The sequence below is a fragment of the Larus michahellis genome, chromosome 6, assembly GCF_964199755.1.
Source record: "Larus michahellis chromosome 6, bLarMic1.1, whole genome shotgun sequence".
NCBI lineage: Eukaryota > Metazoa > Chordata > Aves > Charadriiformes > Laridae > Larus > Larus michahellis.
Genome location: NC_133901.1, coordinates 54,109,539 through 54,121,503, shown reverse-complemented (window position 1 = coordinate 54,121,503; position 11,965 = coordinate 54,109,539). Strand labels below are relative to the sequence as shown.

The 11,965-nt window shown below is 43.5% G+C and overlaps 1 protein-coding gene across 1 annotated transcript; it reads right to left on the bottom strand.

The window, feature by feature from the left end:
- Window positions 1-382: 382 nt before the first annotated feature.
- LOC141745192 (lipase member M-like) lies at window positions 383-9,971 on the bottom strand. Its single transcript, XM_074592466.1, has 9 exons — window positions 9,849-9,971; window positions 7,567-7,681; window positions 7,125-7,323; window positions 6,176-6,285; window positions 5,114-5,250; window positions 4,010-4,150; window positions 2,974-3,045; window positions 1,654-1,722; window positions 383-616 (listed from the first exon to the last, which is right to left on the bottom strand). The coding sequence occupies exons 1-9, from the start codon at window positions 9,969-9,971 to the stop codon at window positions 383-385; spliced, it is 1,200 nt and encodes a 399-aa protein (XP_074448567.1).
- Between the last annotated feature and the right edge of the window lie 1,994 nt (window positions 9,972-11,965).

Here is an 11,965-nt window from a genome sequence, read left to right as displayed (position 1 = left end):
ATCTCCCATTTTTGGGTTTTTGTGGAATAACAACTCTGCCTCAGCTGGAATATGTGATATTGTTCTGCCAGGGAAGAGAAAATGAAATCTTAGTTGTAGCAAAACCAGTCCTATAAAAGCTAAAATTTTCCAAACCAAGTGATCCCTGAAGTGTTCCTTCCAATGTATTTGTATTTTCAGTGGTCATCCCCACATACCTCAACTTCTTCAGTGAGACTGCAGTCGGCAAAATAATGTGACACCATGGAAAGCAAAATAAGAAATTTGCAAACCAATTGATGGTGGTTTGTAAACCCCTACATCAAAGCCTATATCCATATTCAACTGCTAAATAGAAATCTTTGGGGGTTTTACTGGATGAATGAATTCCCCGTGTGAAGCTTCAAAGGTGTTTTGCTATTAGTTCAATGATTTTTCGATACATTCTCTCAGTTGCATCAAGGCCCCAGATGAAATCAAGATGTCCCCAAGCAGGAATGTGCTCATGGTAAATGAGATTAGAAATCCGAGGAAGTAGCTTTGCCATGTCTTTTGGATCTGCAAATTTGTCAAGTCCACCGCTCCAAACAGCAATTGGTATGTTTATCTTCTCTATCTCGTACGCAGGAGGAGCAGACTGTAAGGAAGGGAGGAGACCTGAGTGAATGCTGTTGTATGAGAAGTTCTTTAGAGAAAGGATTCTGTGCAAGCATCTCTCTCTCCCTTCTGCACGTTCTACAGTAAAACAGTAAGGATGAAGGCCACCCTCTTAGTGTTTATTGCCCTATCCCCATTCCCTGTCTACCATGAAAGGAAACGATCCGTCCTATTCCCGTGTCTTTCCTTAGTGCCTGGCTATGAGTTGTCCTGCAGTTTGACACCTACTCGTGCCCTTTGGAGGTGGGGATATGGAGAGCGCAGTGTCTGTGTTTATCAGGCAAAGACTGCGGAGTTGTTGCTCATGTGTGTCCTGTTTTTGGCCTATGTAGGGTCCTCTTCATGCTTTTATGGGGCATGGAGTGAAAGACTTTTAGTTGTATTGTCACAGACTTCACTTGACACTCTCTGTAGGTCACAGTGTTGTTACTGATGGAGTAATAGCCCGCGAGCATACTTGCCTTCCCTATTGTCTGTGGGGTGGTAAGAGACCATGCACAAAATGCTTTTAAATGGACCCCTGTTATCTAAGGGTTGTTCTGTTGTTATTCTCATTGACTGCTTTTTTAAGGCAACTTCCTAACCATCCAGAGTATTGGGAATAGAATATTGCCCATTCAAAAATGTAAACTTCAGTATTTAAAGACCATATGTGTGGATGGAAGGTGTCTGAGAAATCTTTGGAATCTTCCTCCACCTGTAAAATAGTGTGCCACATATGAAATAACCTGCCCTGACTCAGAAAAGCTCTCTACAAGTCAACTGGTCTGATCAAATCTCAAAAAACTGTCAGGCAAGTTACCAGTGCTGCAGGAGGAGCGCAGCATTTCTGAGTGTTGACTGGGCAGTAACCAAACTCCTAGTGACCAAGTTTTTTCTGTTTCCTTTTTTCTGTACAGGATACATTAGTTCACCACAGCAGTAGCCTCTCTGAAAGCAGCTCTCTCTTTGAATTTTTCTGTTCTTATTTTTTCCAGGACCCAAGGATGAGATCTCAGGGAAACCGTATTGCCTTACCTGGTTGTATTTCTTCATGTTTTCCTTAGCGCCGTAGTCATAAGCTTGAAATTGGCCTGAATGCGTTAGCTATTAATATTGTAACAAGGACAGATAAAACGAAAGTGTTAGGAGACAGAACAGAGTGCAGGAGGCATTTTCCTGCCTGTGACTGAACCCAAGGCTCAGGCAGTGGACAGGCTTCCAGGGGTACTGAGGATGGATTGTAGGGTGAGTGGCTTTATCTCCTTTCCTCTTGCTAACATTCTCTCCTGATTCTCAGCCACCACCCTTGGTAAGTTATTAAAATTTTGCTTGACTATTTTAGTTAACTAAAGTTGGGATCCCTGTTTGTGACACGGAGGTATGTCAGGGCTATTACTAGTCTAGTGTAACATATGGTACCTCCTGACACACCTCGACTTTTGTGTGTCACTTTGGTCTGCTCACAGCACTGGTGACATTTCCAGAGGCTCTGTACTTCTTACAAGAGTTTGGCTACTGGGGGCAGGGTGTGATTAGCTTAACACTGAACTGTTGTCTTCGTGAATGTGCTTTGTCAAAAGGAAAAAAAAAAATGAATTAATCTGTCTTACTGAAAACGGATGTGCATTTCTTTTTTCACCTTTAAGTAACTGAGGATATGCTAGAAATCTGTTAGCTTCTCTCTATTTCTCTATTTTCTGCCTTTGTGTGCTGGTGGTCTGTATCCTGTGAATTTTCGTCAGGGGTGAGTGCAGAACCATAAGTCTATTTAAGTGTTGCCAGAAGCGGCTACAATTCTGTGCACATACAGTGATGTATTTCTGAGACAACGCTCTCTTGTCCTGGTTTGGTTTGGAACCTAGGCAGAACAACTTAGGTCTGAGAGCAGCGTAAGATGCCAGCAGAAGAGGCAGTCCCCCAGCAGAAGCGTTTGTGCGGTTAACTGGGTCTGGGAGGTGATGCAGGCTGCAATTAACCCTCTGGGAGAAAAGCTTTAGCCTGGATCAATTCTTTGTCTGGATCATCCCCTGGCCGCTCAAGTTCGCTTCTGCAGCTCTCAAGGCGAGTGTCTTCATAAATAAAGATGAAGGCTGGAAAGCCATTAGAGCCCAACGTGCAGAGAGGCCTGATGCGCCCTGGGGAAGTCTCAGTGCCTGATACCAAAGGGACAATTCAGGTAATGGTCTGGTGAGCCACGGGGAACAGAGATCCCTCTGTGGCGGGTGCTCACGGCAGCACGCGAGAAGATGTGATGGGCAGTTTCCCAGATCTACCACCTCTGGACTTCCCTGGAGACTGTCGGTTGCATGAAAAGCAGTAGTAAGAGTCTGCTTATATGTCAGTGTGTGGTTATACCTGATGCCAGTGAATAATGTTCTGTACGGATACTCCAGCGGGGGTATGTCCTACGTATGTATCCATTCGACTCTGTAGAGAAAGCAGAAGTGTTACAAAGGCAATGATCCAGCGCTGTGTGAGAATAAAGCTGTGAAGGACCTGAGCAACATACTGCTGCTGTGTTAAAACCCCATTTTAATAGGATGTTCTTCAAATATCAAAAAGAAAGTTGAGGAGAGACTCACAAATATGTGAATTTACAGTAGGAAAAGAGTATGTAGAATTTTATGCCTTTGGGAGAGTCTTTCCCATGTTAGTACTTAGTCATATGGAAAACATCGTTTGGAGAGTGTATATGGGCTTTGTTTTTCTCAGTTTCTACAGTTTGTATGATGCTTTTAAATAGTGCTGTGCTTAGTCAGGAGAGGAGGATTGCATAACGAGGCTACATGTGTGTGAGCTTTTTATAGGAACACTTGTTAAGTTGTCTGAGTATGTGAGATCAAAGGCCACTGGAGAACTGACATGTGGAAGGTCTGCAAGAAAAAAAAAAAGTAGCAGCCAGAGTAAAGGAATGAGGTCTTGCTGTTGAGAGAAGTGTAAAGAAACAGCTTTGAGCTTTGACTAGAAACGTTTTGATGTGTAGTGACCAAAAAGAAACAAACTCTTATGTTCAGAGGATCTGGATGTCTTCCTATTTAGGAAGGAAAATATGAATCGTGCAAAAGAAAAAAGGTGTTTCTCCTTCTATTTGTCCATTTCAAAAAGCTTTGGTATCTTTTCCACTTTTCTTTTGCTTATACCCAGAAGAGGAGACACTGAGGGACACCATTGCATGATGGGACCATTCTGAATTCAGCCTTTCTTCCTTGCGTGATTTGAATGTGTCAGGTGGCAGATCTCATATTAGCTGAGGTCCTGGTTGGCATTACTGAAACCCTCAACACATTTCTCTATGTCTCTGTAACTGCTTGTAGACATAAGGCAGAAAAATTATTTTCCTTCAAAATTACTTGAGCTTTACTTGTATTAGAGTGTTCTTAGATGTGCTTACCGTGTTCAGACTTTGCATTCTGTCCCCAGATATGAAGCAGAAGATACTGGCACAAACTTTTCCCAGAGATCTGCAGAACCATGTTAAAGGCCCTTTCAGCAGTCCATTCTGATGAAGAGTTCCTTTGCAGCCAAGTAGTAACTGAGGAGAGGAAAAGTGCAAAACTTCTGGTTTTTTCCTTGTTGCAGGATTATTTCATGCAGAAAACTGTCACTCCCATTTCTCTGATAGTCTTCCCTCTTAAGTAAGATTGCTGAAACGAAACTGCTTGACATCCCAGTATCCTTTAAAGTGTGTTCTTCCCAAGAGCACACCAGATGTTCTTCCTGCTTCTTATTATTAGGCACGAGTCACTGTCCGTCTGACTGTAGTGCGTTGACCTCAGTGAGAAAGGGCAGTTGGCTGCACTCGTGACTGCAGAGTACAGGAAGTCCCTTTTTGCCCTAATATTTCTTCCAGGCAGGTACACAAACTGTACTGTGAGTATTGCTACTGCGTAAAAGAGGGAGAGGACAAATGAGGAGGATGCAGAGCTGGATGCTCTATAGTCACATAATGGGTACAGCTTGGCCAGAAAGAGGATGTGCTCCTGCAGTTTAACATTAAGTTTAGCATGCAGGATTTCCACCATTCCCAGCAAATTTTACTAAACTGGTAAATTCTGGTGTGAAATAGGTGTTTCCCTTTAAGTTTCCTTTATCATTTTACAAGTGAATATTTCACAAGCATAAATGAGCTGCATGTATAATAAAATTAAGATGCGAAATCTCTTATTTGTAGTTTTCTACTAGTGCCTAAGCCTAGATTTAGTAGACTACGTTAGACTCCTTTTATTCTGGTGTTTGTGAGTTTCCTTCAAAAATACTTGATTTCAACAAATAATGGTGAAAGTATGCCTGTTATCTTAAAGAAGTTGCAAAAGAGATACCATGCCAAGTCTTGCAGCTTAGCTCTGTGGAAAATCTGAAGTCTACCAGCACTGTCATCAGCCTGATACACTGAATTAATTCCTAACTCATCACCCCCTTAAAATCGGTTCAGCTTGAGTGAGTCCAGTAGAGACAAGGCAGACGATTATGTCTTTTAGAAAGAGGAATGACATACCCTGATCAGTGATCCAGGAAGACGTGCAAATGTTACCAGAGGACTGGTAGCATGTGTGATTGTGGTTACTGGTCCCACAGCAAAGAACACTTTAACCCTTTGAGCCAACTCAGGATAAGTGGAAAATGCTATGAAGCCTGCAAACACAAAAAACACCAGTCAAATTATTGAAGAGATCTCCACAGACCAAATAAACAAAAAAGCAGTAGCCAGCGAAGAAGTGAGACTAGATTAGCAGCCCATTGGCTGTTGCCATTTCTATGCTGCAGACCCAAGGGAAATGTGTGATTCTTGAAACTTTCATTTGGGAGGCAGAGTTCATTCTAAGGATACAGGTTCATTAGAGCATGTCCAGACACTGATTTTCTCAGAATTGACAATGTGGTGTTAAGGCCATTTTGGGGGGAGAAGACGCATTAATCAGATATTTTTATTTCAAATTCCCGTTAAAGTTCTCCAAACTCTAATAAAATAATGAGTTTTTCAGCTTGCAATCTCTAAAAGACCTTATAGGTTTACACTGTCACACAGTGATACAAAAATTGTCTGAGGATTATGAGCAGATTTTTACATGTAACTAAGTACAAACTCAGGTGAGGGTGAATGCACACATAAAGGAAGAGAATGGGGAAGGAAGGAAGGAAGGAAGGAAGGAAGGAAGGAAGGAAGGAAGGAAGGAAGGAAGGAAGGAAAACCAAAAAAGAGGTGCATCCCATCCTGTTTTCTGAACACATCTACATTTCTCCACTGATATATTTGTGAGAACTTTAACTGGTTGCCTAGAACATAGGTATCTAAAGACAAAGAAGGTGGTGTCTTGGCCTGAATGATTCATTCTGCAAAAGGACCCTTAGAATGCAGGTAGGAGAATAAAGGAAAATAATTGTCTAAGAATGTGGCCACGTGCCACTTCCACCCATTTTCTCCTTTGTTTCTGAGTTTATTTTTGTAAAATGGCAATGGCACACCATGGCATAAACCCCAATATCTACTCATGGATCTTATATATAAATCATAGACACTAACACTAACTGTTTTGAACTCAGGCAGCCCTAATGTTACCTGCAGCTGAAGCTTCCGAGTGACCAATATAGTATACATCCCTCTGCCCGGTTTTATTCATGATGAAGTACAGCTCTGCTGGAATATCGTATTTACCCATTTCATCGAAGCTACAGGGGAGAAACACAAAAAGCTAGCAGGCAGTTTGGCTGTCACAGTGTGAGTTACTGACTGTCAGTTTTGCTCATTGCGCCAAGCAGGACCCATTGAAAGGTGAGGTTGCACGCTTTGCATTCTTGCTTGAGTTGGGGAAGGGGGTAGAGGGACGCAGCTGTGCTGCCAGGCTGCCCCATGCCTTGGGCTCTCTGCAAAGGTTTTGTCTATTAGCAGAGGCTCTTCCAGACGTGATTGTAATCATTGCTTTCACCAACATAGATTACAAAAAATATTTATCTCTCAGTTAACATCAGTTGTGATACATCAGATTTCTAGACTGAGCTGGGCAGTCTCCTCTCCTGTCTGCACTTGGGACATGGTATCTGGTGGGAGACTTCAAGATTATTGATGCCTCCCAGTTTTGGAAGTCTTCTCCCCAAAGAAAGCAGCACTGTGTGTGGACAAAGGTGACCTCACTGTGTATGGACAAAGGTGACCTGTGTACGGACAAAGGTGACCTGTGTACTTCCAGCTTTGCTTCTGTATGTGCTGATTCCAGAAGGACCTGTCAGATTGCGTAGCCAAGCCCTTCTCATGACCCCCCAGAAGTGGCTGCATCTGGAGAAAAGAGTTGGTCTAGTCTCCTTAGATGTTGCATGTCCCACTTGAAGTCAGATTATATGAAAATAATTAGGGTTTTCATATAATCCAGAAGGCGATATTTTCATATAACCAGAAGGGGATATTTTCATATAACCAGAAAGGGAAAGATTCTGCATCCCAATATTAACTGCCCAGTCTTGCTAGTCCCCTGAATGTTGCTTTCTTCAGTAATTCTTCCTCCACCGAGTACCTGAACTGCCAGAACTCTTTCTGGCTGGGATTAAGGGTCTTGTGTTTTAAAGACCACGTGTCTCCTCGGCTGTTTCCCATCCAGACATCATAGCCAGCATCTGCTAGGATGAAGCCTAGACTGTTGTTGGGCAGGTTAGAGATCCAGTGAGTAGAATCTCCTAAAGTACCATGGTGTAGCAAGACTGCAGGCTTTTTCCCTGGAAAAGAAGAGGGTTTTCTTATGCTGTAGTAGTAAGTAATATGTAGTTAAAACTGGGGTGCGGAGATTGGTTTTGCAGGAGTTTTTTAACCTATATACAGAATTCAGGCCACATTCCTGACTAGATGCTCTTGCTGAGATGGAAAGGTGTGGAACATGCCATTGCATGTGCAAAGGGGAAAGATGGGGGACGCGTGTGAGAGCCAACTCTCAGACTTTCCATATGTCCTGTAACTCACACCTGTATTTTGGCTGTTCCTCCCTGCAGGAATTCTGAAAACAGCAAGAATGTATCCATCCTGCGTGGTAACTTCGTATTCCTCACTGGGGTACCCATGATATCTGATAATTTCAGTCTGTGGGAAGCCAAAGGAGAGCTTGTTAACATGCATTTACGATGTAGAGGTTTGTGAAGAAGGTGTCTAGAGGCTATTTCTATAGAGGAATGTGAAGCTAGCCAAGAACATGCCAGGGAGATTAATATGATAACATAGAACTGGCTTTTTCTCTACTGCTCTGTGTTGTTCTGGTAGGAAGGGACCCGAAAGAAATTCTTGTAGGACAGTACAACTCATGCCTTTCTCTTTCGGGAATGATCAGATATATGCTATAACATAGCCATGGAGGCTGGAGGATGCAAACGGCAGCGAGAGTAGTTGAGCTGTGTTTGTGTGATGTGGTTTGTGTATGCTCTTTAACATTGTACCTCTCAAATTGAAATACCAAGCTCTGCGTTTGCATCTAGTTAGACTTGGAGGTCTCCTGACATACTGCATATTGCTTATGTTTTGGCTAGGTAGTAATTGCTGTAGCAGTGACATCCAAGCACTACACAGGCTTATAAGAGTGTCAGGATGACAGAGCTCACCTGTGCAGTAAATAAGACAGTTTCTGGGCCCTGTAACTTGATTGTATGTGCTGTCATGTGGTAGGACTGTCCTGGGAGTAGCTTTTCTCTGAGTATCCCAGTACTCTCCACCACTTTTCCTGGATGCATCTTTGTTCTTTTAGACTTTGGGGATGATGCTATTAAACAGCTTGGATAAAGCCATCCTGTTTTGGAGGTTAACCTGGCTGAGCTGCGTGGAGGAACACTGGTTCTCTTTAATATCTTTATCAATGATTTGGACAAAGGGATTAAGAGCACCCTCAGTAAGTTTGCAGACAACATCAAGTTGGGTGGGAGTATTGATCTGTTTGAGGGTAGGATGGCTCTGCAGAGGGATCTGGACAGGCTGGATTGATGGGCTGAGGCCAATGGTATGAGGTTCAACAAGGCCAAGTGCGGGGTCCTGCACATGGGTCACAATGACCCCATGCAGTGCTACAGGCCTGGGGAAGACTAGCTGGAAAGCTGCCCAGCAGAAATGCACCTGGAGTGTTTGTTGACAGGTGGCTGAATATAAGCCAGCAGTGTGCCCAGGTGGGGCAAAAAGGCCAACAGCATCCTGGCCTGTATCAGGAATAGTGTGACCAGCAGGACTAGGGAAGTGATTGTCCCTCTGTACTCAGCACTGGCGAGGCACTACCCCAAATACTGTGTTCAGTTTTGGGCCCTTCACTACAAGGAAGACATGGAGGTGCTGGAGCGTGTCCAGAGAAGGACAACAAATCTGGTGAGGGGTCTGGAGAACAAGTCTTATGAGGAGTGGCTGAGGGAGCTGAGATTGTTCAGCCTGGAGAAAAGGAGGCTGAGGGGAGACCTTATCACTTTCTGCAACTACCTGAAAGGAGGTTGTAGCGAGGTGGGGGTTGGTCTCTTCTCCCAAGTAACAAGCGATAGGACAAGAGGAAATGGCCTCAAGTTGCACTAGGGGAGGTTTAGATTGGATATTAGGAAAAATTTCTGCACTGAAAAAGGGTTATCAAGCCTTGGAACATGCTGCCCAGGGAAGTGGTTGAGTCACCATCCCTGGAGGTATTTAAAAGACGTGTGGATGTGGTGTGGGGACATGGTTTAGTGGTAACTTGGCAGTGCTAGGTCAATGATTGGACTTGATGATCTTAAAGGTCTCTTCCAACCAAAATGATTCTATGATTCTATTCTATGATTCCACGATTCTAGGCAAGCTGGGTAGGGTGGATCTCCTATTACAGACTCGCTCTCAGCATCACCTATCACACTCTTGCCACTATTGCGAGGAAATCTGGTGATTCAGAGCAAGGGGTCTTGGATTACTTTGTGTTGTGAGAATCTGCTGTTTGAAGAAGGGGTTCATCCTACCTTGCCACTGTACTGAGCAAACAGGTTGTTACAGAAGGGGAGGACTTTGCCTCCCTTGAGACTAGAAACCAGCCTTTGCCTCTACTGCAAAGGAAGTCTTCTCTCTGGCAGCTCAGAATTTTTGGATAGCAGCATTAAGGTTTCTTCTAGGCAGGTGCTCCCTATCACAATGCTGGAATGACCCCTTTGAAGAGGGTCTACTTTTAGTCTCATGACAGGGACTTGTAGTGGTGGGGCAGTGGTAGTGGTAATTGGAGAGTCAATTTAGAAAGAAAGAGGTAGAAAATGACCCAACTTACAACATTCATAAAGCATTCGGGGTTGTGAGTCTTCCTGTTGTCTGAATTCAGAGTGGGGGGTGTTGTGAATCCCACTGAGAAGGCAATTCCTTGGGCGCAGAGCAGCAGGAGGAGGCACCACATCTTGGGGCTGTGTGAAAGAGCACATGCAGGGGTGTTTGTGTTAGGAAGAGAGTGGCATGGAATTTCACAGGAAGACACAAGTGGGGATTCTCCTGAAGGTTGCCCAGGGTCTGTTCCCCAGCGGTCTGCCTGAATAAGTACCTGTGTGAGGGTGGACTGTCTACGGGTTCACTGTTTAAGCAGTGAGTCAAAGGCTCCAGGAGGATGTGGAACCTCCCTGGGAGAATGTGCGTTTATGATATCAGTGCTAGTTTGTGTCAAGGGTTCCTTCCTTTTTCTCTCATGTGTGGTCATTCCTATTGTAAATCTGTGTCTTGGCCACCTGGAGGAAAAATGGCATTTTCATGGGTTTTAGGGTTTGACTGATGGTCACAGGGAAGCTTTTCTGAATAGAAATTGTAGGGTGCAGTCTGTCTAGTTAGTTACCTTTGTAATCAGCATAGAGGAAACAAGCAGGTCATAAAACCAGAGTTTATTATCTGACATATTTTGAGGAAGATTTTCAAGATTGGAGAGCTGGGAGTGGACAGCCAAAAGATTTGTTTTCTCTGAACTTCTTTGTGAGGGAGTGCTGTGATTTAACCCCAGACAGTAACTGAGCACCATGCAGCTGCAGATTCATTCCCTGCCCCTGGTGGGATGAGGGAGGGAATCAGAGGAGTAAAAGTGAGAAAACTTGTGGGTTGAGATAAAGACAGTTTAATAAGTAAAGCAAAAGCCCTGTACACAAGCAAAGCACAACAAGGAATTAATTCACTGCTTCCCATGGGCAGGCAGGTGTTCAGCCACCTCCAGGAAAGCAGGGCTCCATCACGCATAACAGTTACTCGGGAAGACAAAACACTGTAACTCTGAACGTCCCTCCCTTCCTTCTTCTTCCCCCAGCTTTATATACCGAGCGTGATGTTGTATGGAATATCCCTTTGGCCAGCTGGTGTCAGCTGTCCCAGCTGTGTCTCCTCCCAATTTTTGGTGCACTCCCAGCCAACTTGCTGGTGGGGCGGTGTGAGGAGCAGAAAAAGACTCAACTACTTAGCCACAACCAAAACCAGCAGTGCACTATGAACACCATTCTCATACCAAATCCAAACACAGCGCTATACCAACCGTTAGTAAGAAAGTCAACTCTATCCCAGCTGAAACCATGAGAGGGTGGGAGTTCTCAATTCTTTTAATTTTTGGTTAAATCTGTCATACCCCTTGAGTCATTAGAACATTTGTATTAAATCAAAACTGGGATAATTAATTTCAGCATCCAAACCACTCTACTGCATCCACTTTGTAGGAGAATACTTCCATTCTTCTGTCAATAGAACAGAAATGCTCCCACCCGTGTGCTCTGGAAGCACAGTTTTACAGTAGATATTCCACTGCTTTCTGAAGTTTTATTCAGTTCAAACAGAGCAAACACGTTCCTCTATTTCTGCATGTGGCACATAGTTTGGGAACAAAACTGAAAAGTTCAGCTTAAGTCACAGGGCTTTTTTTGTATTAAAAGTAAGGCAATGGGGTAGCTAAATTGTTGCCCTTTTTAAGGTATACTTTTTTCTATATACTATATTGTCGCCTGACTTAGCTGGCATGTTTTAATGCACCACCAGAGGAATGCTTTGTAAATCAGATACACTGTGCCTGTTAACTCCAAGACTCGGCATGCACTGTCTCATTAAGTCTTGACTGTAGGAGCCTTGAACAGCAATCTAGTCTTTTTACATAATGAAGCAGCGCCAAAGAGTGGCATTTACCGTGGCAAACAGGAATTAACTGAAATATTTAACTAAAAAAAATTAAAAAAAGTAGAGGAAGAGACCTGAAAGATACATTCAAAAGGCCATTTATGAAGACTTTTGATATTCAACAAAACTAAGCTTTAAACTTTCTATTTTTTCACATTGTAAATGGGACAGAAAGGCACCAGGGCAATTAATGTAGTTAGCAGATATCAGAATCTCCTGGTTAACTTATAAGGAAAGCTTAAATGCATTTGGAACTAT